Source organism: Podarcis gaigeae (genome assembly GCF_964106915.1).
Source record: "Podarcis gaigeae genome assembly, chromosome: 3".
Lineage (NCBI taxonomy): Eukaryota > Metazoa > Chordata > Lepidosauria > Squamata > Lacertidae > Podarcis > Podarcis gaigeae.
The window spans coordinates 41,173,765-41,199,767 of record NC_139680.1 but is presented as its reverse complement, the minus strand read 5'-3'; the positions used below and the strand labels follow the sequence as shown (position 1 = coordinate 41,199,767).

General features: G+C 40.8%; 2 protein-coding genes across 10 annotated transcripts in view; one reads left to right on the top strand and one right to left on the bottom strand.

Annotated features, from left to right (window-relative positions):
• PRSS35 (serine protease 35) overlaps nt 1-26,003 on the bottom strand; it is a 152,954-nt gene that overhangs the window by 30,213 nt on the left and 96,738 nt on the right. The window contains exon 3 of one of the 7 annotated variants that reach the window (XM_083730599.1): nt 15,991-16,042. The exons of 5 other annotated variants lie outside the window; for them this stretch is intronic. The gene's annotated coding sequence lies outside the window, so the exon portion shown is untranslated. Of the gene's footprint in view, nt 1-1,679; nt 2,441-15,990; nt 16,043-26,003 lie in introns of those variants that run through there. One more of the 7 variants, XR_014561933.1, reaches the window with a different exon arrangement.
• ME1 (malic enzyme 1) overlaps nt 9,376-26,003 on the top strand; it is a 118,257-nt gene continuing 101,629 nt past the window's right edge. The window contains exons 1-2 of one of the 3 annotated variants that reach the window (XM_083730388.1): nt 9,376-9,882; nt 11,315-11,573. In XM_083730388.1, coding sequence (XP_083586514.1) covers nt 11,463-11,573 — 111 coding nt within the window. In that variant the 5' untranslated portion in view covers nt 9,376-9,882; nt 11,315-11,462. Of the gene's footprint in view, nt 9,883-10,779; nt 11,574-11,752; nt 11,837-12,682; nt 12,748-26,003 lie in introns of those variants that run through there. The other 2 variants (XM_083730389.1, XM_083730387.1) reach the window with 2 other exon arrangements.

The following is a 26,003-nucleotide window of genomic DNA, read 5'->3' as shown; positions in this document are numbered from 1 at the left end:
GTTGGGAACCTATAATGTTTTTAAAAGCAGAAACATTTCCAGCTTTAGATAATTTTTTTCAGTAAAGTGGGCCACATTGCTTGCCTAGTTTATTGTGACTAATAAAATCTAATTGGAACTTTAATGTTAAAGAAATCACACATTGTTCTATATGGGTCATTTTTACCCTATGTTGTTGTTTTTAACAACACTTTGTAGCATTCCATTGTAGTGGTTTAGCATCTCTTTAAAACTTGAGGGTTGTCAGTGGGCCAGTTTTACCAAAGCCAAACAATTTTTTATTTTTGCAGGTCAGATGCTTTCAGCAGAGGTCCAATGCTAGATAGTAAAAAGTTTAAAATGTTAGCATATTCTAAAACATATACAGTGGTACCTCGTGTTAAGAACTTAATTCGTTCTGGAGATCCGTTCTTAACCTGAAACTGTTCTTAACCTGAGGTACCACTTTAGCTAACGGGGCCTCCCACTGCCACCACGCCACCACCACGTGATTTCTGTTCTCATCCTGAAGTAAAGTTCTTAACCCGAGGTACTATTTCTGGGTTAGCAGAGTCTGTAACCTTTTCTTTTCTTTTGAAGAATCTCCATCAATGAAAGTTACAAGCAGCAGAAATGGATACTGCAAAGCAGTGCTCCCTTATGATCATCTTCTTAGAGCAGGGGTCGGCAAGGTTTATTTTGCCTGGGCCAGATCGGTCCTGCGGAGATCCCTCTGTGGGCCAGATCGCGCGTACGCGACTTTTGTTGTCTGCGTAGATGTGATTTTCGGCGCAGTGGAAGCAAGAACGGGCAGCTCAGTTCGGGGGCGGCTCATGGGCCAGTCAAAGACCTCTGCAGGTCGCTTCCGGCCCATGGGCCTTAGGTTGCTGACCCCTGTCTTAGAGCATTAGGATCTAGAGGATAACAGTCTCCTGACAGAGAAAGAATATGATATTAGCACTGACCATATGGCTTACAAACAAACAAACAATGTTTTTTTATATATAAAAAAGGTGTGTACTGGTTAAAATTAAATTAAAAAGCAATAATTCCAACAGAGACAGCCTAAATGCCATTAAAAGCAGGATATAAATAAATATTATGAATATTTTCTCTGAGTGGATAAAAAAACTCCACCTGTGGTGCTGAAAAGATCACAGAGAAGGGGCCAGGTGGCCCTTCCTTAAAGAGGCTGATCCTGGGAGGAAGTTCAAGAAAGCCAAGGTGGGAAGCTGTGCTGGTTTGTTGTGGAATTGGAAGGTAACTGCTATTGGGTGAGAGCTTTAGGTGGGGGTCAAATCTCAACCTTTTTGGGAGGGAGGAAAGGTTCGACTGACTAGTTCTAGTGCCTCTAGGCAGAGAGCTCAAATGGCTGGTGAGTATCTTGTCTCCTCACCAACAAGAGAGAATTGGTTAGATCCTTTTTATATGTATACTGCATTTGTACTGTGGGGAGAAACCAGTGCATTTGTGATTTTTTTTATCATTGGTCGGGTTCAGAGAAAATGTACCGGCGTTCTTATGGTTGGCGGTGGTGCTGCCACCTCCAGGGTTGACAAGATATGGCACTTGCAGACTAGTGGTGTTGCTGTGGAATGCCAGGCCTGCCTGCCACAATGAAGCATAACTCATTCCAGATTTCCTAGTGGATGAGGGCCTGCACTTCTCATTTCTGTTGACAACACAGGGACAGACCAGCATAAAATTTTATTTTTTATTTTAGTTGGCAATTATACTTAAGAACTTGAGAGTACAAAAAGTCCATGTGCCTTGGGATCTGGCAGCTCCCGCTGTAAAATATAATCACCATAAATATTTTGGTAACATTTGTCTTGTTCTCTCAGGACAAATGCAAAGTTACCATACCGTGAGCCTGGAAATAGCCCTCTGAAGAATATAGTGTTGCGATATATTGGGGCAGGGAACCTGTGTCCCTCAGGGTTGCTGGACTACAACTCCCATAAGCCTCAACCAGCAAAGGAGGGTCATGGATTCTCCAGCCTGGGTTTAGAAATGGCTGGTGGGCATTGGGAGTTCAACAACATCTGGAGGGCCACTGCTTTAGAAACACTGAACTATGTGCAATTTTATAATATATACTAACAGGAAGTGCTCAGCGCTACCCAGAAATTCAAAGAAACCTAAAAATATTGTGATTTTTAAATGGATAGTGTAATTTGTGAGTTTTAGGCCTGTGTGTGTGCACACATGCATACCGCCCCCACCCCCTGCACAGAGACTGCCACCTTCACCATGGGAACCCTCATGTAGAGTTTAGAGATGATATCTCAAGAGGCATTCAAATTAGTGCAGGTTCGAACAGTCATGCTAAATTGGGCAACAGTATATTCAGAGCTGTCCAAATTGACACAAGCTGAAACCATCATGTCAAATTTAGTGATATCCATCTCAGGAACCCTCGTGCGGAGTTTGGCAATGATCTCTCAAGAGGTGGCCAAACCTATAGAGAAGAAGCAGACAAACCACTTTCCAAAATATATAGTAGATAATAAATACAATACAGAAGTTACTAGTATTACAGTATTTTAGCCATGATGTGCCATAAAATACACACACTTGGCAACTGGATTTCTCATACAACCAGTCCCACCAACACAGATCTAGAATCATGCAGGAAATTAAACACACACACATCACTATAGCTCAACTAGGAAAAAAAGTTTGAGTATTATTTGCATTGCATTTGTTTAACACAAATAATTACACCTTGTGAAAGGTGCTTGTACTGCACATATGCCTCAGTTAAATATGTTGGTTGAGAAATAAATGTTTAAAGTAACTAAAGGTTGCCTGTGCACTGATGGTATGTTCCCACACAGATTTGCATGGAGGTGTGCTTTTTCTTCCATGTGTACAAATACAGGGCAGCTCTAGAGGTCTCCACGCCCTGTATCTTGGCCAACTTCTGGTTTGTTTCCTTTACAACCCCATTAATATGTTCTCCTGGGCCTCCTTAGAAGAGTTGGAAATTATCTCAACTAGCATTAATGTGTTTTCTTGATTCAGCTATGCATGGAAATTTAAATTCTCTTGAAATGAATTTGATTTCAACCACTTCACTCATTATCTTGCCTACATCATTCAGCATGGGTGTTCTATTTACATACAGTTTAAAATGAAAGGTTGTGTATCTCAACAGCGGTGGCAGGATCTGTAATCCCTGTGGTACATTTTTAAACTCCAGAGATACTGTGTGCTCTTGATATGTTATGAAGTCTTTGCACATAGTATAATTAGGTTGCTTTTTTCACCATTTGGGGGCCATTTTGCCATTTCTCTGTGGTCATTGGCATTGGCCTCATGAGTTCCCACAAGTACATCAAGAAACATTAAGTGTGAACTGGGTTGCACATGGATACCCACAAGCAAACTGGGATGAACACAAGATTTTCATTGTCAATAACTGCCCCATAAACAAATAAAAATAAAGACCACACCCTTTCGAATGACATACTTATTGAACAGTCAAATTTATGCAGAAGTTAGATTAGATCCAGTCTTTATTGAGCATACATTTTGATTTGTTTGATATAACCGTGAGCATTCCTTTGCTTGCAGGTTGCTTACATGTCTTCATGTTAGTCATTTGCTGATCCCACACTTTCCAATTCATCTCTCTGTCACTTTCCCAACTGCAAAAAGTCAACTTTTATTTAAAAATGGATTTGTTGTGCTAGGGCGATAAAGCCCTTTATGCACTCGCTTCTGTCCCTGCAAAATACTGACAGGCTGGACACAATTCTAGTCTACCACTGCTAAGCTTTTTGTAAGCAAATTAGGATGAATGCTGAATAAACAGGTTGTCTGGAGCAGCTCTGTAAAGTGACACTTACCTATGCCACCTTCCACATTAGTTTGACCAGAGACAGTTGTGCAATTAAAATAGCAGCTTTGTCATGGCCTTTGGCTAGTACAATAAAATCTTATTTACAGATATAAAATAGCATACACAATTTGTGTCATGGACATGTGCCCTAACTCCTTTAAGTACTTAGCAATACTCCTGTACACATGAATAAAGACTCTTTTTGTGTACAAAGGCTACTTCCTGATCAGCAGCTCTCAAGGCAAACATCTGTTTAAAACTTAGCAGTTTGGATATCTGCTGTAGGAACTACTAATAGGGTAATGTCAAAAATAACTTCAGTTTATGGTAAGGTTACCAGATTTTTTTCAATGAATCTGTGGGTACTTTTCAACTTCAATTGATTTTGTATGGGGACTGATTAGTAGAAACGGGGACATCTGATAACCTTAGTGTATGATGCAAGCCTGTGCCTCTCCATTGCACAAAACACTTGAAATTTTTTCTATCTGTAATCCTGGGTGTAGCCTCTTGAGGTGCAGAACTCAGTACATTACAAATTGCTTTCCACCATGGAATTATTACATGTTTGTGAAATACTTCAAATAGGAACAGTGTTAGCCAAGTGCCAGTTGTTAGGTTTGGATAAGGTTGTGTATGATCATAGGTTTCTTGATATTGCAACACTGCTAATCTGCTCAGTTCAATTGCTCAGCTGATGGGTGAAGCTTTTCACAGTGTTGAGAAAAGGATTATCACCAGCTAGTGTCTCCAAATCAAGCTGCAGATTCTGTTTTTTAAAGAGTGGTCAATCCATGGGATTACTAAGACTCTACAGGTGCAAGTCTATGCACATTTACAATTGAGTTCTGTACCTTCTGGGTAAAACATGGATAGCATCAAATTGCAGATTACATAGGTAGTAGTAGTAGTAACAACAACAACATCAACAACAACAACAACACATTTTATTTATACCCCGCCCTCCCCAGCCAAGGCCGGGCTGAGGACAGCTAACAACCAATAATAAAAACAAGTTGATTGAAATACAACTTTAAAAACGTGATTAAAATGCAGCCTCATCATGGGAGGAGAAAGGAAAAAAGAAAGAGGGGGAGGGAATCAAATTGACTCCAAGCCAAAGGCCAAGCGGAACAACTCTGTCTTGCAGGCCCTGCGGAAAGAGATCAGATCCTGCAGGGCCCTGTTCTCATGAGACAGAGCGTTCCAAAAGGCTGGAGCCAGTGTTGAAAAGGCCCTGGCTCTGGTTGAGGCTAAGCTAATTTTCTTAGGGCCTGGGACCTCTAGGGTGTTGCTATTTATGGACCTTAAGGTCCTCCGTGGGGCATACCGGGAGAGGCGGTCCCGTAGGTACGAGGGTCCTAGGCCGTGAATAATAATAGTCCTAGTAATAATAATAATAATAATAATAATAATAATATTTGTACCCCAACCATCTGACTGGCTTGCCCCAGCTACTCTGGGCGGCTTCCAGCACATACAAAAACATAATAAAACATTAAACATTTAAAACCTCCCTATACAGGGCTGACTTCAGATGTCTTCTAAAGGTTGTTACTTATCTCCTTGATGGAAGGGCATTTCACAAGGTGGGCACCACTACTGAAAAGGTCTTTTGCCTGGTAAGGAAACCATGCACTTACTGGGTGCCACTACAGAACATAGCAAATTTTTGGCTCCTGAGCTGTCCTCATAAGCAAAACAACTAGAGGTACATATTCAGTTTAGTAATGGTTTCATCCCTCTCAAATGATGCAGATAAATAAGACAGTTAAAACACATACATAGGGTGGGAGCAGGTTAAACATAGATCAAGGATAAAAAGTAGAAGGCCTTGTCCTTTTTTCAGTGAGCTACCCTATGAAAAAGGTTTTAAAGGGAAAGCAGGGTGGGGATTTTCCATTCTAGTTTCCTCTCATTTTTGTTAGCTTTAAAAAGAATTCTGCTTGTCCTTTTAAACCCTTTTCACAGTTAGATGTTTTTAAACTCCTATATCTTCTTTAGCTTGATCCTATGCCTATTTACTTAGCTTGTGCGAGTTTCTTGGAAAGTAATCCTCTGGTCCAGTATGAAGTAATCCAGTTGAAATCCCCTTCTGCCTTATATTGTCTCGGGGGGGGGGGGAGCAACCCAGGGTTCATATTCCACACTAAGAATGTCAGGTGGTCATACACCGGAGCAAAGGAGGTGGGTGCCTTACCTCTGGGTGGGCAAGATTCTGGGAACAAATGTCACTGTAGAATAGAGGCCTTGAACCATAAAACAGCAGTGCATGCAAAATTACTGACAAGAAGCATGTAAAGAACAAATGGAAGAGTTGTATTGTTATGCTCCTGCCAATTCTCTGAATGGTGAGAAATTCAGGCGTTGCCAGGGTTACAGCCAACGGTGATTTAAATGGAAGGGGAAGTTGCGCTTTGGCAAGGGTTTCTGGGAAGAAGCAGGAAGTGGGCTAAACACCATGCGGGGCTGAGGAAGCCATCACCACGAGGTACGGGCAGTATATTGATTGATGTGCTTGTGGAGCTGGGCTGGCTGCTCTCAGGAAGGCAACAAAGGACTCTCTTGTGATGTGAATGCTCTGGACCTCTCCATCTAGATGCAGCTGTAAATATGTGTTAATTAACCATTGGCCTGATCCACAAGGCTATAATTACATTCTTATGTTATTACTGAGTATTCTTTTCATGTGCTAGTTTATACATCACATTATGTATCAAAGTATTATCCAGATTATGGGTGTGCAGTAAACAAATAGATTAAATGTCATAAGAAATGTATCTGCATGTGCATGACTGGCACTAGAAGCTGAAGATCTCTATACTCTTATCTTTGTTAGCTGATGTTATTTTGGAGCGCAAAGAGAGCAAAACTTAATTTGGGAGTTTGCAAAAGCAGGTCATAATAGTGAGTGACCATAAACAACCATTAATCCTATGGTTATTTACCACAGTGTACATGATACCATATGAGAAGCAAGACCTAAGTGTATGGCGGGATGATTTTTATCCCCTTGCACCCAAGCAAAATACTGTATGGAAACCAGGTGTCATAAAATGCCTTTGGAAACCAGTTTTCCATACCAAGTAAACAAGTAAGTCATCATGGGGGTAAATGGTTATCAGTAACCATTTTGGAGAAAAAACAAAAAAAAAATTCCTTCCAGTAGCACCTTAAAGACCAACTAAGTTAGTTCTTGGTATGAGCTTTTGTGTGCATGCACACTTCTTCAGATACATTTTGGAGACCTATTTTTATCTTGTTCCATATAATGGAAATTGTACTGCCAAAGTAGCAAGACAAGCTCCCCCTCCCCTTGTCAGCTGGTAGTCGCGTTTCCTTCAAAACAAGGCAAACAAGATGAACCAGCACAGCTATTTGGCAGAAAAAGGCATCCAAATCCTGATTGAGCAGCTTCAGGATTGCATAAGAATGACTTTTAATTTAAAGTCATTGGACTCCTTAACTATGAAGTGAGATAGTATCACAGCAAAACAAACAAAACCCCAAACCCACAAATAATTCACTAAATAATAATAATAAAACAAAAAAAAGTGTGGGGTGGATCTAAGTCTCTACTTAATTCACTTAATTTGGAAGTAAACCACAACTGAGCTCAGTCCTTCTTTGTAAATGGTATTTAAGGTTGAAATATAAATTATTATTTATTTAAAACACTTCTAGGGTGAGGTAAGGCAAAGAACATGCCTATTTTTGGTAGCCTCCATGCTACTTTATTTCTTTTCAAGTATTTATTCTTGATACAAGCAAGTGCAACTTTATTTCTTTTCGAGTATTTATTCTTTACAAGCAAATGCAAACAATATTACTCAAGCATTATTCTTTTGGTGGCTAGAATATGTAGAATACATATCCTGACTTGCTTCATTATGAAAGTTTATATTTTAGTAAGTATAGACTTTCAGCTTCACTGACATAATAAGGTCAACACAGAAAGATTAAAGACATTTAACACTGCTCAAATTAAAAGTCCAAAGGAATGTTGTAAAGGTCTTGTACAAATCTTGCTCTTAAAGAAAGAAGACAAATTGATTGTTGTTTTACAAGGACCATTTCCCATGAAACCCATTTCTTTTATTTATTTCTTTTAAAATATATTCTGCTGTTCTGAAAAAGTTGTATGAAACGTAATATGAAAGCATGATTTTAGGGTTGCTACATTATATAATTAATAGAACTATTGTTTATCATGCCTAATGCAAAGTGGCTAAATATTTAAAAGCAAAACATTCTACAAGCACATCTCTATGGCCAACTCAGGATTATTCATCTCTCCAGTGACTGCCTACACAGTCCCACAGATTTAACTCATCCTAGTTTCTCTTTGTTTCCATCTTGATGTGGGGGAAGGTTATTCCACAGCCATGCAACAAATAATAATCAAGAGGATGTTGCATTTGAAAAGATCTGCTATACTGCTCTTAGGAAAAGCAGTTGTCCCATTCTGAATTCCATTATTTCTACTATCCTTTTATTGCTAGTAACCCTGTGAAACTTGTGTGAGTCTTCACAGTGCCCTTACCTCTGAAAGCAGAGGCACTTGGGGCAAGGCCTAACCTGCAGACACAGCTGCTATGGGAACTCACACAGGGAGATACGGTCTGAAAACTGTAGGCCACGATCGTATGGGATAGCCATTTCTTTTCTATGAGAGAAAAAATTAGGAGAAAGGAAAAGTAGTTTAATCTCAGGGGACTTTTTAGGCTGTCACTAGAGAAGTGTGGTTTGAGTTTTGGAAAACTGGTATTTTCCTAAAACGTAGGCAGAAGTGTAAGGAACATCTGCTTTCCTTTGCATTCAACTGTCTGGAAAATGGTCAGTAGCAGTAACAGTATCTCATGCTTTTCATTTTGTACCTGTCAGCCATGCTAACTGCCTGATACAACCCCCCCTTTAATAATAAAAAAGTCTAATCAAGTTTTTAGACATGAATATTGACAGTGTAATCCTACACATTACTACTTAGAAGAAAGTCCCATGGAGTTCAATAAGACTTGCTCCCAAGTAAGCATGCAGCCTCAGAAATGTGCAAGCCTACTAGCTTTCTTGTGGCTACCCTCAAGGTGCCTTATTGGTGGTGTAACACTGGTGAGTTGGGAGGTCTCAATTCTGGTTCCTGATATATCATCTGCTTCCCTGATTCTGGGCCTTGCAGTAGCTTAACATAGCACCTTTGAGGATATTTGGTGATGTTGGGTATTGTTTCTTCTTACTTTATGTAACCACTTTTAAACATTAGCTCCCCTGAGGAAGATTAGCTTTTATTGCTATTATATATTACACTTGAATTGACATTGCCAGATTAATAATGTAGAAGTCATTATTCAGATGAAATCTATGTAGACAAATTCCTGGACCTATTAGGAATGCAGGTGAATACCAAAGGGGCTGCTCAGGACAGCTGTGGTCTGGGTCTGCAGATATATTTGTGCAGAACTGTGCAAAATTGTCTGAAAACACTTTGCTTTATTATACTTAAAGGTTAAAGTCTGTACAATGTGCTGATGCAGGAAATGTTTGATAGCATATGAACAACAGTGCAAAGAACTTGATATGGTCAGCTGCCTTTGATTTTCATGGCTCAATGGATAAGCAGCAAAGTTTCTGGGTACAACAGGAATGGGGGGAGTCCATAACCCTCCAGATGTTGCTGGACTACAAATCCCTTCAGTCCTTGACCTATGTCCGTGTTGGCTTGGGATGATGGGATCTCATGTCCAAGAACATCTGGAGGGCCACAGGTTTCCCATTCCTGGAATTCAAGATTCAATTACTACATCTGATGATTGCACAAGATTGTTTCCAGCTGTCTGCTGTTTTCCTCATGCTGCAGATACAAACCATTTGCTGCTACTGTCAGTGGACTGGCAGTGATTAGAGTGGGCACTCACACTGTCCTTGTGTGGCCTGAGGGTGTCAGGCTTGCTGGTCACTTTCAGAAGCACCACTGTCACTGGGACAAACAGCTCTCCTGAAGCATTCTTAGTGTCTCACGTTGCTGCCAATGCTGTTCTCTTAAGAAAGCTGCCAAACAGGTAAGACACTTTATAAAAATGCAAATCTATTCTGTAGAAATGCTCGATCCATCAATACTCTCCTCCTTTGCTAATGCTAATCAGAAAAACTAGAGATTAATTGCTCAATTTACACAGAAACATCATTGTACCATTATGAAAGTGTATTTACAGGCAATTCATAAAGGACCAATGTTTTCCACATTCAGGGTGTGAATAAAAGCCAGTTAATTATCATTAAAGTACATTGCTCTGTCTCAAAATACTTCTGTGCTGAATGCTGTAAGATTCCGGATAGTCAAAAGCAAGTACTTCTTTGCACGGTACATAGTTATTAAACTATGGATCCACCCCACCCTCTTATGAAGTAGTGATAGCTAGAAATTTGAATGGCTTTAGAAAAGGATTAGACCAATTCATGGAAGAGAAGGCTACTAATGGCTACACAACATGATGCATAAATTCATGATGCTGGGAATCACAAGTTGAAAGAGATTGTGGAGTGGGGTGAGGATGCACGGTTGTTGTTGTTTTTTTGTTGTTTTTTTTGGCAGTATCCACATTTCCTCACCCTCAATTTAATTTGATTTGGAAAAATCTGTTAAAAAACAACTGATGCTGCTGTTTTTGTGATATTTAATTGATTTTTAACAGGGTCCTGTGTGGAAGCCCATAATATCTGAACAGATCTTTCAGATACCACAGAACAGATGTTGGCAACTGTTGTTTTTTTAAACGATCTGATTTTTCACAGCAGTTGGCACCACCATAGGTGCCAACTCTGTGGGGCCCTGGGTGTCACAGCACCCATGAAGGAGGCAGATACCCACAAATTCCGGTGCCAGGGCTATGCACTGGCACCCATGGGGCCAAGTTGGCACTCCTGTTAACCAGCATTAAATGGGGTGTGTGTGTGCGCTACCATTTTGATACCTTTGATGTGGCATTGATGCTGAAAAACAAATAAAGAAGCAAACTTGCATGATCCCACAACAAGCGCCAGTCTAGGAGACTCCTCTCTCCCCAAGTACATGAAGGGGCTGACCCTGGAACCTTCTGCCTGCAAACCGTGCTCCCACCGCATGCTGTTGGCATTGACCTCATGTGGCAGGAATCAAAACCCCTGCCTGAGTTGGGCCTAGTCCCGGCGAGGCCTCGCCACTTGATTTCGGTGCATGTCCAAAAGGGGGCCAGCAGCAGTGCGTTGCCATAAACGGGCGAGGAGGTGGATGGGAGGGAGAGAGGCCTCCTTTACCACATATCCTCACAGGCTACGACTGTCTTTCTGAGCTGACCCGACCCGATTTGCCTTACAGCCCCCCACGCCCAGCTTCCCCCGCGCCCTCAGCGTGACTCAGCGGCTTTCCGTGCCCCGCTGACCCCTGCGAGGAGGCGGCTTGTGAAGGCAATTCTTCTCCTCCTCTTTCCTCCTTCCTCCTCCTCTCCCTCACAGCCTGTCCTCCCAAGAGGCGTCCGCAGGCACAGGAGGAGGTAGCAGCAGCAGCAGCCACAAGTGAGCGCCCAGCACGAGCAACAGGCGTCACCACCAACCGCCCGGCCAACCGCCTTTCCTTCCCGCCTCCCGCTGACTGACCCCAGGGATGGAAGGCGCCGCCGCCGCCAGGAGCCCCCCCTGTCAGGGGGAAGACCTGCCCCCCGTGTGGACCCAGAAGAGGGGCTGCGAGGTGTTGAGGGACCCCTCTCTCAATAAGGTACCTTAAATGGAGTCGGCCTGTGTGGGGTGTGTGTGTGTCGGAGGGTCGGTTAAGGAGGAGAGGCGCGAAAAAGCCGTGAGGGGACCGGCGTCAACTTACACATCCTCCCGCCACCCCACACCCTTTATGCACGAGATATATCTATATGTTCCCCCCTCTCCCTCGGAAGTGAATCGTGCCCGGTTCAGTGGGCTGGGCTTCCCAGGCAGTTTGCAGGGCTTGCAAACGCAGCGCCGGGAAGTTTTTGCCGGCGGAGGGAGGTTTGTTGGTGTTGTTGTTTTCCCCCCTCCACGCTCGCTCTCCCTCTCCGTCGCTGTAACCGAGCCGGTTGGCCTTTTCTGCCTTGGCTCCGCCCCAGCGCTCGGCTCTCGCCTTTTCCTGCAGCCGTAGGGAGAGGAAGCGAAGCGGGGCAGCAAAACACCCTCCTCTCTCCGCGCGCGAAAGCCCAGACCCACGCTGGAGTCCCCGGGGAGTTTTATGCCGAGTTATTCGTCCCTTTAATCTTTTCACTCCCCATCTCATGTTCAAATGCAAGCTGGACATGGTGCAGTGGTGCTATTTGCTTATGCCTTATAATCTGTGCAAACACACACACTCATACACACACACACACACACAAAACACACATACAAAAACACACGGGTCAAAAAGTTTCATAATTGTCTACACTCGCGCAGGGTTGCCAACTGGTCCAACAGCAACCACCCCAGTTTGCTTCTCTGTCCTTGACAGGTTTATGATAGGCGCTGCAATCAGAGGGAGTTGGTTTTCTGGCAGAGCAAACTGCTGTTCAAGGGACAGCCACTTCAAACATTAAAGAGGTGTCTGCCCTGACCCTTAGGACACAAGCACCTTGTTCCTTTCCTATAGCCAAGCTGTTTGGGCCACTGGCTACAACGTGATTTCCTCATGTGGAGCAGCTGTTTGGCTCTAGTCAGCTGTCTGTTCCTGGCAGTAAAATTTGACTTTTTCAGCAAAATCTGCGAGTGCCTTGGTCATGATCAAGTGGTGCTATTGCCTTTCCAGAGTCAGACCACACTATTTAATAGGAGACGCACTTTAAAAAATCCCTGTGCCATTTCTCTCCATTACCTACTGCCTTCCAGGCAACACTCTGTATAGTGGCTCCAGCTCCACCAGCCCATTGGATATGAATGGTCACAGTTGTCAGGTAAGTTCTAAACTTGTTCTAAACTGAACAAGTTACAGAAAGAGAGAATTGTTTTAAAGATGTATGGGGTGTGTTGTTTTAAAGATACATGGAGTGTGAAATCACTAAAGGGATATGCTTCTCTGATATCCTTATTTTGGGGTGTGTGTGTGTGCAAAGAGAAGTGTATGAAATGCACAGAAGTAGAGGAGTAGGACATTACAAAAGGAAGAGAGAATCAAGTCCAACTTAGCTGTTTTATCAATCAAGAAGTAGTTAAATATCTTTTCAAAGGTCTTAAACTTGTCTAAAACATTTAGAAAAGCACAATAAAGGAAATTATTACTCAGGAAAAGATGGGTAACAGTACATGGTGGATTGTAAAAAAAGGGGTGATGAAGAAAAGAAATATATTCCCATTGAATAGAAGTATCTATGGAGTACTTTGGGGAGTTACCTTGGGGCCACTTTTGTGCATTACTTCAAGGTGGTGGGAAGTTGGATTATCAACATAGTCTCTGCATGTTTTCTTGGAAGACAGTAGTTCAGCTAGAGTTTTAGACCCTCGACTTACTAGTCTTATGTCCCCCTTCTGTTTTCAGACAGCTATGTGCATGGCTTTTGGAAGGGCTGGAACTGAAGCTCAGTGGTATAGCATCCGCTTGCATGCTGAAGGTCCAAAGTTCTTTTGTTTCAGATTGGACTGGGAATGTCTCCTGTATGAAACCCTGAAGAACTGCTTCCAGTTAGAGTAGACAATAGCAAGCTAGATGGACTAATGATCTGACTTGGTGTAAGGCAGTTTCCTATGTTCCTAATGGATGGCAAAATGAGTTGTGAAGCACAGATTTCGTACCCCCATTCTGTGCTTTACAACTGCTTCTAAAGTCCAAATATGTTAGAACCAACCAAACAAAAGTTTATCAACCCTGATAAGAAAGATATACTTTGAGCATGTGCAGATTTGCATGGTAATCTCAAACCACAGCACTATCATGACTATAGGGACAGACTGGTGGTGAGGTTGGAGTCATGCAGTTGTGCTGACAGGACCTCCTCTGACCAATCAAAAGTTTTTTCTTATTTCACAACATTTATATACCGCTTGATCGTAATAAAACCTCAAACCAGTTTACTTTTTCCATGGGGATGCCTAATATAATATGGTTAATATAATAGAATATAGAATAGGACAGAATAAAATAGTAAGTGCTGTTTAGAATGTGGTTCTGCAATTCAGTACTGCCTATAACATCACTGGGAATGAATGGCAGTCTCTCATCCTCAAAATCTGTGCCATTTGATAAACACTTGGAATCTTCTCTATTTTATTTATACCTGTGTGCTGCCCCCACACCTTCCATTAAAAAAGGGTGGGAGTATAAGTTCCCCTTGTAGAGAGTTTTTAGCTCTCTGTGCATTTCATAGATATTACACAGGGCCAACCTTATTGTTAGGCAGAGTGTAGCAACTGTCTCAGGCAACTGATTTTAGTGTCATGAAAAGATGGCTAATTTTTAATTTGATTTATTATTACAGTACTATATTTTTACTGCAAGGAAAAGGCATTTCTAGAATTTTCCATCTTGGGTGCAAAAATAACTTGACTGGTTGACTGGGGCGTGAAACCATTTGCTGCTTGGGCTTATGCAGCAAATGCCTTGGGCAAGCGGTAACTAGTTTGGATTAGAGCTGGCTCTACTATGGCAGTTAAGATAAAATCAGATGTTGCTGTTTTCTAGAAAAGACCTCTGTGTAAGATCCAAGAGTTACCATTTTAGCTATTTGTTGTGGGTCCATTAACTCATGACAAAGGAAAGAACATTGGGTACTGGTTGTTCCCAAGAAGATAATGAGCTGCCAGTCATTTAGCCCTGACTGAGGGTTTTGGAGGGTAAGGAAAAGTAGAAATAACAAACCAGTATCCAGTAGAAAATTGATGAACCGGCCATTACAAAAATTTCTCTTAAAAAAGTAGATGGTTTAAAACTCTTGATCTAAGAAGTAAAACGGAATTCTATTTATGTGTAGTTTAAAATGGGAAGCTATTGCATGAAAAGGAGTAATTTCAGCTAAAAGTCTTTGTGAAAAGCACACCTGCAGAGTTGCTATGTTAGACTGGAGGAGAGTTATGAAATTCTGGGCCCTGTTTAATTTTTGTTTGTAGAAGTGATTTATTTGATATACCGTACTTTTCCGTCTATAAGACGCCCTCATGTATAAGATGCTCCCTATTTTGGGGGGCTCAAATTTAAGAAAAAGCAAAATTGCCGAAGCGGCAGCCAATCCAAAGCAGCCCTTGCCGCATCTGCTAATAACCCACCCATTTGACAAAGCAGCAGCCAATCCAAAGCAGCCGTTGCCGCATCCACAAATAATCCACCCGACTGACAAAGCAGCAGCCAATCCAAAGCAGCCCTTTACGCATCCACAAATAACCCACCCAATTGACAAAGCAGCAGCCAATCCAAAGCAGCCATTGCCACATCCACAAATAATTGATTGACAGCCCTGAAGGAGGTGAGGAAGGGGCACTGGGGGGGAGGGGGGGAGGGATCCAGAAAGGCTGGCCTGGGGGCGGGGAGAGAAGCCAACTGGCTCCTCAGAGAGAAAACTTTTGCCTCCCTTTCTGCCCCCCCCAACTCTCCCTTCACGCACCCTGCATACTCGTCCCTCCAATGGCAATGGGTAGATCACTGCCAGTTTTTTAAACTGGGTAGTAGATTGCAGCCTGGTCTGTTGCTTTCATTTTATGGATCAATAGTCTTGTTAGATAGTAAAGTTCATGTTAATTGTTGTTTTAGGGGTTGTTTTTAATTGTCTGGAATGGATTAATCCATTTTGCATTACTTTCTATGGGAAAGCGCATCTTGGTTTTGGAACGCTTTGGTTTTGGAACAGACTTCCAGAACAGATTAAGTCTGAGAACCAATGTACCACTGTATAAGTTACAGGTGCCTTAAAATCTGTGGACCTTACCTTGGGATAAGTCCTCTTCAAATGTTTTGCCTAAAACATTACTGCCTCTTACAATTCCACATTAACTTGTGAAGTTGTTCTTTACTGGATTATTATAGTGCCATCTCTTTGTAGGCCCCATTATTAGGGTCAAATTACATATTCATAGGAACCATATGTAATATTGACTACAAGACTGCTTTTCCAAAGTGGCCTTAGACAGGGAAGTAAACAAGAAGCCTGAGTGTGAGCAGGTGGTTAGACCTTTCTGACTTGCTGCTTTCCCCTTCAAATCTCCCCTTTTACCTTTTTTTTGCTTGGAAGTTTCAGGCTGGATCCACAGCAGTTGTAAAAGTGCCTGAGGGGGAAATGGAAAAGGTGAACATAAGGCTAGTGTTCCATGTACTGTAGATGTGTTGGCCTTAATATGATTATCAGGATTGGAGTATAGGAAGTAGCCTATTTTCTCATTTTTTCTTTCTTCTAAGACCCTCCCTAGGATCTTCATACACTGATTAATCTCTACTTTCTCTGTTTATCTTTGCTAGCTGCCAGGTTGAGATAAACAATTTTTCTAGGTTTTGTTTAAGACTTTACCTTTTTTTTTTAAAATGGAGGATGAAGGTATCCATACTTTATGATGTATTTCATATGAAATATGAGAATAGCATCTATCTACAGTACTGTGTATCTGTCCAAGGTAACATGAGCGGCAGCCCTTGGTTGAACTTAGGGGGAGGCGTGGTCAGGGTTTTTGTTTTTTAAAAATTTGGGAAAGGTTTACAGAGTCTGACAATCCCAGGTCTAGACAGAATGTCAATATGTAAACCAAAAGCTCTGCAGAGTGGGACCTAATCTTCTTAACCTCTTTGTAAAATGCCTATTTTTCAGGAGGAATCTAAAAGTTAGATATGCTGAGCTGGCTCATGCTTCTTCAGGCAGGAAGGGAGCCTGGCCTTCAGTAATTTCTTAAGATAGAAAAAGTTCAAGGAGAACTCTATTTCCTTTTGGGAATACTGTAACAGGAAAGTAGTGTGATACTGCTTCAATAAAATGCTGTTGAAGTGGTATTGTAGCTTCTGTTTCTTTTGGAGGTGAGTGCTTATTTTATGTCTCTCCTGAAAATGTTTCAGAGCAGGGGTACAAAAAATTAAAACTTTGCATGGGCCACTGTGCATGTTTTATTTCAGTTATTGTATTATGTGTGAAGGAGAGAAAAAGCAAAACAAACCTAACCTTCCAGGTTTTCTTAATGAATGTAAAATAATGACTTTTACTCTTTGAGGATCATCCGCCTATACCCTGTTCAAGGTCATAGTTAGTAAGAAAGTGCAATTTCAGTTTCTATCTCAGTTTTGGTTTTCTGTCTTCATCATTCACAAGGGTGTGAAATGGGCCATGAATTATTGTTGCTACAGCTACAATTAATGCTACAGATTCCAGTATTACTGAAGCTCTAAAATTGGGATGCAGTTAAGGAACTTTGCAAATGTTGCTATTGGCCATGCTGGCTGGGGCTGATGGCAGGTGCAGTCCAAAAACAACATATGGAGGGCCACAGGTTCATAAGAAACAAAATCCCAAAATACCTTACTGAAATAATACTGAAAAGATGTGTGTGAAGTGCAATAAACACCAAAAGCACTATATAAATGCTCAGTGTTTTATTCACACTGAACATGCTACAAAAAGTCATAACACAGGCAGAAGGCTAGTAAAAATGGTTGTGGTCATACAATTTTTGTGTAAAATGTCTTAACGTTTTGAGGTGCATGTAGGAAAGCAGGAAGAAGAAGGCTAGCAATAATAACTTGCAGACAACTGTTTGGGAGTGCTCTTACCCAAATGTGACATCTAGTTTTGCCAGATATATGTGTAAGACTAGCATCTGACCCATCCTACGATTAAATATTGCTTCTCTCCTGTATCTTAATCACAGGGAACTGGAAAAACTGAGTAATAATTGAGTTTCCTCTTCTTAAGATCTGCCCCCAGTGGTGGCCCTGATGGCCACAACACTCCTTTGTTGTATTGCCACTACATAAGGTCAGCTAAGGATGAGGAATGATTCTCACACTTTCTGACTGTCCACTACCTGGAACTTGTTTGGCTATTACTTTGCCCATGTCCTAGCTGCTTCCACAAGGCATGTTTCCAATCATACATTATATTTGGTCTTGTGAAAATTGTGTGTATGAAAATTAGTTTGTTGATAAATTATCAACATTATTTCATTTTTTGAATGATAAAATTAGTGATTATATGCCATCATATTCTCTGTTTATGTCTAATAAATTACTCTAGGTTTGTTAAGATGTTACTGCATCTGAATTTTTAAGAATGCGGTAGAATGTGTAGTATTGGTTTTCAATTATTTGTGTGTGTACATATACATTGTGAATTTTAAAAATCGAATAGAATAATGAGCTACAATAACTCATGCTTCTTATGTTGGCCTGTAATACACTACAAGTTTGTAATTTGTGGGGTGATGACACCATGTTTTCTCCATGTGTGTAGACATGGAAGGATGGACTATTTGAGTGACACAGACTAGAAGAGTTGGAGAGTACTGTCTGACAGCTTTGAGAAAAACTGAGAATAAGCCTTGGTTTTTCTCATTTGTTTCCCTATGCTGTTTAAAACAATATTACCAAAGTGGCCAGGAATTTGTTCTATGTGATTGCGGACTGACCTAGATTCCAGATGCCTGCATCTCAAACAGCCTTCAGTTTCCTGAAGTGGCTTTATTCTCTAAATAATTTTGACATAGTTTTTAGATGCCACTTGGGTCTTCAATATGGTAAATCATACCAGATATAAAACGGCTGAGAAACTATATTCCAACATGTGACAACGGCTACCACTTATATAACAATAACCATTTATTCCAACTAGTTAATAATCTGACCAATTTATTCCTACTTAGACCCCTTGAAGTAATTTGGTGTGTGTGAGGGGTAATTAAATAGTACTAAAAAGGGCCAATTTTACATTTTATTTTTTCTATCCACAGAACAGGAAAATCCAAATGAAAGTGGGGTGTCTGTGCAGTCTGCCACTTAGATGAAGACATAATGTGGATGTCATGATAAACATGCACACAAAACAATTTTTCCATTCTAAATTGCCACATGTACACAACCTAAACACCAAAAGTCCCTTAAAAAGGCAAAAAGAAGGGACTGGCCACTCTTTTAAAAATATAATCATTTTCTAGGCAAGGTCACCCGTGAATCTCTACAAGTAGCTGTTTGAGATTTAGGGGTCTGCCACATTTTCTAGCAAGAACACCCGTGAATCCTTACAAGTAGCTGTTTGAGATTTAGGGGTCTGCCACTTTTCTTGCCCACCTCTCTGGCTGCAGCAAGTAGAACCTTAATTCTACTACACAACAAGAGGTAAGCAAAAGTACAGAAAGCAGAAAAAACTGCCCTGCAAAATATCTTGAGCCATTGCAGTTTGAAAGAAGGGTGTCACAGAGCTCAAGTGGCATACATGATTTCCTTACCTCCAATTTTATCTTTACAACAACCAGCAATAAACAGCCCAGCAATTTCCAGCAATCTTCTTGGCCGAGCAGGCTTGAAATTAGGCTGTACAAGTACAAATCCAAAAATTTAGCCACTAGAACACGCTGCTGCTGTAGCAGCAGCGGCACAGTTTTACTACAGACACTAACAACACACACACAATGATGTATTTCAAGATTTTTAAAAAACTGTACAATAGTCAAAGATATTAAATGTGAAAAGATTGGCTACATAGCTAATATATTTCTCTACACATTGCAGCATCTACATGCTAACAGAAACTAGAATTCCCACTAAATCAGAGATAGCCAAATTGCTGCTCTCCACCAGTTGTTTGACTCCAATGAACTCCAGCCAGCATGTTAGCGGTAATGAGAAATTAATCCCTGTTCTACCTTAACAAACATGTAAAGATAAAGGTACCCTGCCCGTATGGGCCAGTCGTGTCCGACTCTAGGGTTGTGCGCCCATCTCACTTAAGAGGCCGGGGGCCAGCGTTGTCTGGAGACACTTCTGGGTCACGTGGCCAGCATGACGAAGCTGCTCTGGCGAGCCAGCACCAGCGCAGCACATGGAAACGCCGTTTACCTTCCTGCTATAAAGCGGTACCTATTTATCTACTTGCACTTGGGGGTGCTTTCGAACTGCTAGGTGGGCAGGAGCTGGGACCGAAAGACAGGAGCTCACCCCGCCGTGGGGATTCGAACCGCCGACCATACGATCGGCAAGTCCTAGGCACTGAGGTTTTACCCACAGTGCCACCCGCGTCTACTATCCAACAATACAGTATGTCTGACCTATGGTATAGACACACCTTCAAATATGGCTCTTAGGCTGGAGCCAAGCTTTTTATGGGTTCCCTCGTCCTTTCATAACAGTTTCTAACTAGTTCTCTTAGTGGTGCAGCAATAAAACTGCTAGCACGTTTGCAAAGCTAAGCAGGGTCCAGTATGGTTTCAAATTGGATGGTGCACTGCATGATGAGATGCCTGCATTGCAGGGGGTTGGACTAGATGCCCCTGGGGTCCCTTCCAACCCAACAATTCTATGATTTTATGACTTTTCTTTGCAAACATCTGTTTATTTCAAAGAAACACTTAACACTAACATGAGAAAACTTTACCCACTTCAAAAAATCATCATAAAAACTGAAGGATATTCTCTTCTCTGTTTAACAGCACTGGGGGAAATGGCTAAATAATATTTTATGAACTGAAGATACACCATTTAGATTAACAGCTCCATTGCTTTATTTAGTTACTTATCTAATAAGAAAGCTTATATCCTGCCTTTCCACTGCCAAAGCATTCTCAAAGTTGGTAGACAACATTTGTTCAAAGTAATAGTCTTTCAACTTTTTTAGTTCTTTGTCAACTCTCAGAAGATATAATAGGATGATCTAACTTCAAGATATTCCAGGCGCCTGCTTGCCCCACATCATCTTACTAAGAATGGCAGGACTGGGAGATTTAAAGAGTCATACAGTTGGAAGAGATTCAATGCTATCAAGTCTGATCCCCTTTTGTGATATTAACATTGACTACACAGACGGTAGCTGACTTTAATGAGCTGTGCCAAAATAGAGGTCAGAAAACGCTGGGACCAAATATTACAACTATGCTTTAAAAAATTAAAAATAAAAATCAGCACACTGTGGGGCAAAATAAAGACAGAATGCTCAAGAAAGAGCAAGAGGTGGCCAGGGGAATTGGATTTACTATGGAAGGAGAAAAATACTGGACCAGATCTGTTGTTAATAAAATATTTCTGAAACTAAATGTAAATGGAATACAGTGGTACCTCGGGGTTACATACACTTCAGGTTACATATGCTTCAGGTTACAGACTCCGCTAACCCAGAAATAGTACCTCAGGTTAAGAACTTTGCTTCAGGATGAGAACAGAAATCGTGCCTCGGCAGCATGGCAGCAGGGGGAGGCCCCATTAGCTAAAGTGGTGCTTCAGGTTAAGAACAGTTTCAGGTTAAGAATGGACCTCCGGAACGAATTAAGTACTTAACCCGAGGTACCACTGTAGTAGTTCAGCTCTGCAAATCTATCCAGCCATTTCTCCACACGTGTTAAAATCACTTCTATGTTGTTTCCATCAGACAACATTGACTAAGAGACTGATCTATGAATCAGGACACCACTAGTATCATCACTAGGTGGTATTATACAAGACATTCACTCAGCCTTATTCCACCTTCTGTGATAGAGTGGTATTAATTCCAATTTATTTTACAGGGACATTAAAAGTTCTAAATAAAGCATTAGCATTATTCTTTTCTTGCTCCATGTGGCCACTGCTGGCAATGAAGAAACTCATATGGAACTGCTGTAATATGTGATACACATAGGACCAAATATAATATGTTAGTTTATGCATTACAGCTGTGTCACAAATCTTATAAAAACTATTCAGAAACAAGATGTGCTATTATCTCCCAGTATATGACATTTATAATTTTGTTGCTATCAGTTACGAAACAAGTATTTGTCTCTAATTTATATGGCCTTCTTTATATAGCTGTTCATGTTGATGACAAACCTTTTATTCCCATTTCTGATGGAAATCAGAGGCTAAGAGAGTAGTCTTGTCCAGATTATTGAAAGGATTTATGGCTAAACTGGAATTTCAGTCCTGGTGCAAGTCCTAGTTTATTTCAACTGAACTAGATTGCTTTTCATTATTTTACACATATCTCATAAGGAGGACATAATCATATGGAAGATTTACATAAAAAGGTAAAGGTACCCCTGCCCGTACGGGTCAGTCTTGCCAGACTCTGGGGTTGTGCGCCCATCTCACTCAAGAGGCCAGGGGCCAGCGCTGTCCGGAGACACTTCCGGGTCACGTGGCCAGCGTGACATCGCTGCTCTGGCGAGCCAGAGCCGCACACGGAAACGCCGTTTACCTTCCCGCTAGAAAGCGGTCCCTATTTATCTACTTGCACCCGAGGGTGCTTTCGAACTGCTAGGTTGGCAGGCGCTGGGACTGAGCAATGGGAGCGCACCCCGCCGCGGGGATTCGAACCGCCGACCTTTCGATCGGCAAGCTCTAGGTGCTGAGGCATTTACCCACAGCGCCACCCGCGTCCCATAATCATATGGAAGATTTACATAATATACCATAAACAGGAATTTGTCAGTGTGGAAAATGGGTTTACTGTTTTTCTACCCAAACTGCAGTAAAATTTCTTTTATATGTGGAATTGAAAAAGAAGGATTGGTGATCAGCAGAAATTTGGCAGGTGGCGAAAGAGAAGGCTTTCTGAGCAGTGACTCCAGCTCCAGCACCTAGGGAACACTCTTCCCAAAGACTTTTGCCTCCCACCCCCCCATGAATACCTTTTTAGTGCTGGGCAAAGACTATTCTCTATTTAGGTTGTGAAATCTTTTTAGCTCTTTAATTTTTACTGGTGATTATGCCTAGGCTGACGGAGAAGGCAGGTTTGATTATTATGTAATCAATTGTAGTGCCTCAGTTGATTATATGATAAATAAATAGAAATATTTATAAATTTATTTCATAACATTTATATAGCACTTCATCGTAGAAAAAAACCTCAATGCAGTTTACAAAAAAGAGTAAACAATAACATTATCACTGAAAAAATTGCAACCATAATTTAAAACATACAGAAAGTTAAAACTATGATAGAATAGACTAAAATAAATTTAAACTCCTACAGATTCTTTCAAAACACCTGGATAGGCTTGTCTAAATGGGAATGTCTTCCGGAACCACCAGAAAGAATACAGTGAAGGTGCCTGCCTGATATCAATAGGCATGGACTTCCAAATTGCTGGTGCTATATGCAGTTTGTTCTTGTTTAATTGCACTGTCTGCCTTTATTGATATATGGTGATGAATGAATAAATACTGAGTAAATAAATTCAATGAGTAAAACCAATACAGAGATATGTGTAACTGGAAAGAATTAAGGCAGCATAGATTTTCCCTGCTAGTTTTAAAAATACACTTCAGGATAGGTTTATGGGAGACTGCAGAAAGAGCTACTCTGGCAATGGAGTTCTTCAGTTTTTTTATATTGCAGATCCCAAAATACTTCTTGGACCCTTGCCTGATTCACTGTCAACCAAGCAGATTTTTAGACCCCCCTGATGGTTAGTTGTTGGGGCCCTTAGAAGAGACGGACAACTCCTTCTCCATCAAGACATTTCACGAGGTGTAAGAGCCAATAAAACAAAAAACATCTCTTACATATGTAAATGTTTAATCTACTATTGAACTTTTGGTGATGCTTATAATATATGTTCAGTACTTTGTGTCGTAATACAGGAATGTACACTTGTTAAGTAAGGTTTTAATCTGGTCTAACAGAACAGATAATAAATCCAATTAGTATACTCTCAAATTAGAAATGCTGCATAGTTACAAATACCTTTCCAATCTGCTGTTAGTCTATGCTTTCCTTGATTGCCCTTATTTTGTCCTCTTAAAACATCGGACTAAAAATTGATTTTTGTACTAATTGCCCTTCCTTTAGCTCCTATGTGTTTATTCCATTAAGTTAAACATCCTCTAGTGATTCAGGAAAAATGGCAAGGTGTTAAATGAAAATAAAAGCTTGATGAGGCTTGGTGCTAACTTAATACTTATAACTATGGCTGGTCTGAAACATAGTGGACTGTTTTGAACATCTTGTTGAGCCAAACTGTGGCTAATCATGAATATGTAGGGTCCAAGAGAAGAGATTGTGTTCCCTTTGCTCAAACCTGGTTGTACTACTCCTATGTTGTGCTGTGCTCAGCCATGATTTGTGTTGTGTGAACCCAGGTTCATGATTTAACTTTCCCAGACAAACCAGGAACTGTAAACCATAGGACAAACACATTGTTCATGGTTACTGTGGAGAGAGCTAAACATTGAGCCTGGACTCTAGACTCTAGCATGCTTGCTTGTTCATACTTTTTCATAGTTGGTGTTACTTGTGAACAAGGCCCTTGTGAGCCAGTTAGTTCATCTTTTGATTTATTTGTTTCTCAAAGTTTTACAGCAGTATAGCCATCTGATTCTATGATAATTGAGATACATCAGATAGTTTCAGTTGGTAGAGATTCCTTATTAATAATTCTGATGTCCACTGTTGCTATTTTTATAATAGACCTTGATTTCCAGACAGTACAACAAACAAGAAGAAAACCAGGCAGCACTTATGAAAATAGTGAAGCAGCTGATTTGATTTCAGCAAAAAACACTGCACATGGAGATTATTAGTGTGAACATAAAGCAGATTTGGCCTTTAAAAGATGTCTGGAACTAGTCCATGAGCAGCTCCTGAGGGATGCTTACAGATAAACCTTTCTCTCACCACATGTGTTGGATGAGATGTTTACTAGTTGGAAGAGAGCTGAGAACTGGAAGAGATGAAATTTTAATTATTATTTTTACCTTGACTTCAGTTTCTGGACTTGTACTATGTGCCCTTTAAAAATGTTCATATTCCTTATATTAAAAAATAGATTAAAGAAGCAAATGATAATAATTTGTGAGCAACTACAGTAGCTTGTTATATCATTATAGAGAACTTATATTGCTGTGGAGTCTTAACATTTAATATTTTATTCGTTTACATTCCTTGCTGTGGCTTTCAATTAAATTAAGCATTATAAATATGACACATAAACGTGAATTTGCCCCCTGCATATAATCTACCAAGGCTGCTATTAGAATAAACTTTTAACCTGACCAGTTGTACAGTTTTCAGTTTGGCATTTATCTGCCGATCTATATTCCAGATTCTGCACAGAGACATATAACATCAGCAACTATATGGGAAGTGTTGAGACTATGCTTGTGTACACATCACCACCTTTAAGCACAGTGAATAACGTGTTTCAAATGCATTTGTATGTCATTGTACACATTGGCATGGTTGGATGTGTTTCTTAGTTGCCTGCTGTCTGTCCACACTTGTGGGCAGAGAGGGTGTGTGGCTATGGCCGTAGCCAGAGGGGGCAAGGAGGGGCAGCTGTCCTCCCAATCAATAATCAATAAAAATCAATATAAATAAATAGCTAACTGAGGTTCTGTCACCCTTAACAAAAGGCCTGCCCACCCCCAACAAAAATCCTGGCCATGCCCATGGGTGTGACTTATATTTTCAAATTGGATTGAAACTTGTTTGGTGGAAAACACATCAAATGCAGTATTTCTCAAACTACAGGATAGATGTGGATTGAATTTGTGGCTAATGTGTGTACATAATTTCACAAACCAGCTGTGGGAGCGCACTGGGTACACATTGAAATGGGCATGTGTACCATAATTGTGTGTGTGTACCATATTTTTTAAACAAGACCACTCACCCATGGTAAGTTTGTTTCATTTGAAAAGGCTTGATACACAGAGTACTACAGGCCACCAAAGTAAATGCTGCTATTTGTTAGATTTATGAAATACACCTCTGCCCCACGAGGACTATAATCTTTTTCTAAGCTAGTAATAGTATAATTCTTGCATTACATTTCGACTTCGCATCTGGAACCTGGTTAAATACGTAAGGCAAGTAACCCCCAGTGTAATGTTACCCAGAGCATGTTCTCATAGGTGATTTTTACAATGGTTGTTGCTAAGTAGAAATATTTCTTGTTGAACATGTTTTTCTGGATAGAAAAGTGTAAACGAACTCCACATAATATAACAATTCTCTATTTCTTAGAAAACAGATAAATAGACGTATGTGACATTATTCTTTGCTTTGTTTCAATAGAAACATGTTTGAAGTGTTGTGATCTCCAAATTTTCTTCTTAGAGCAA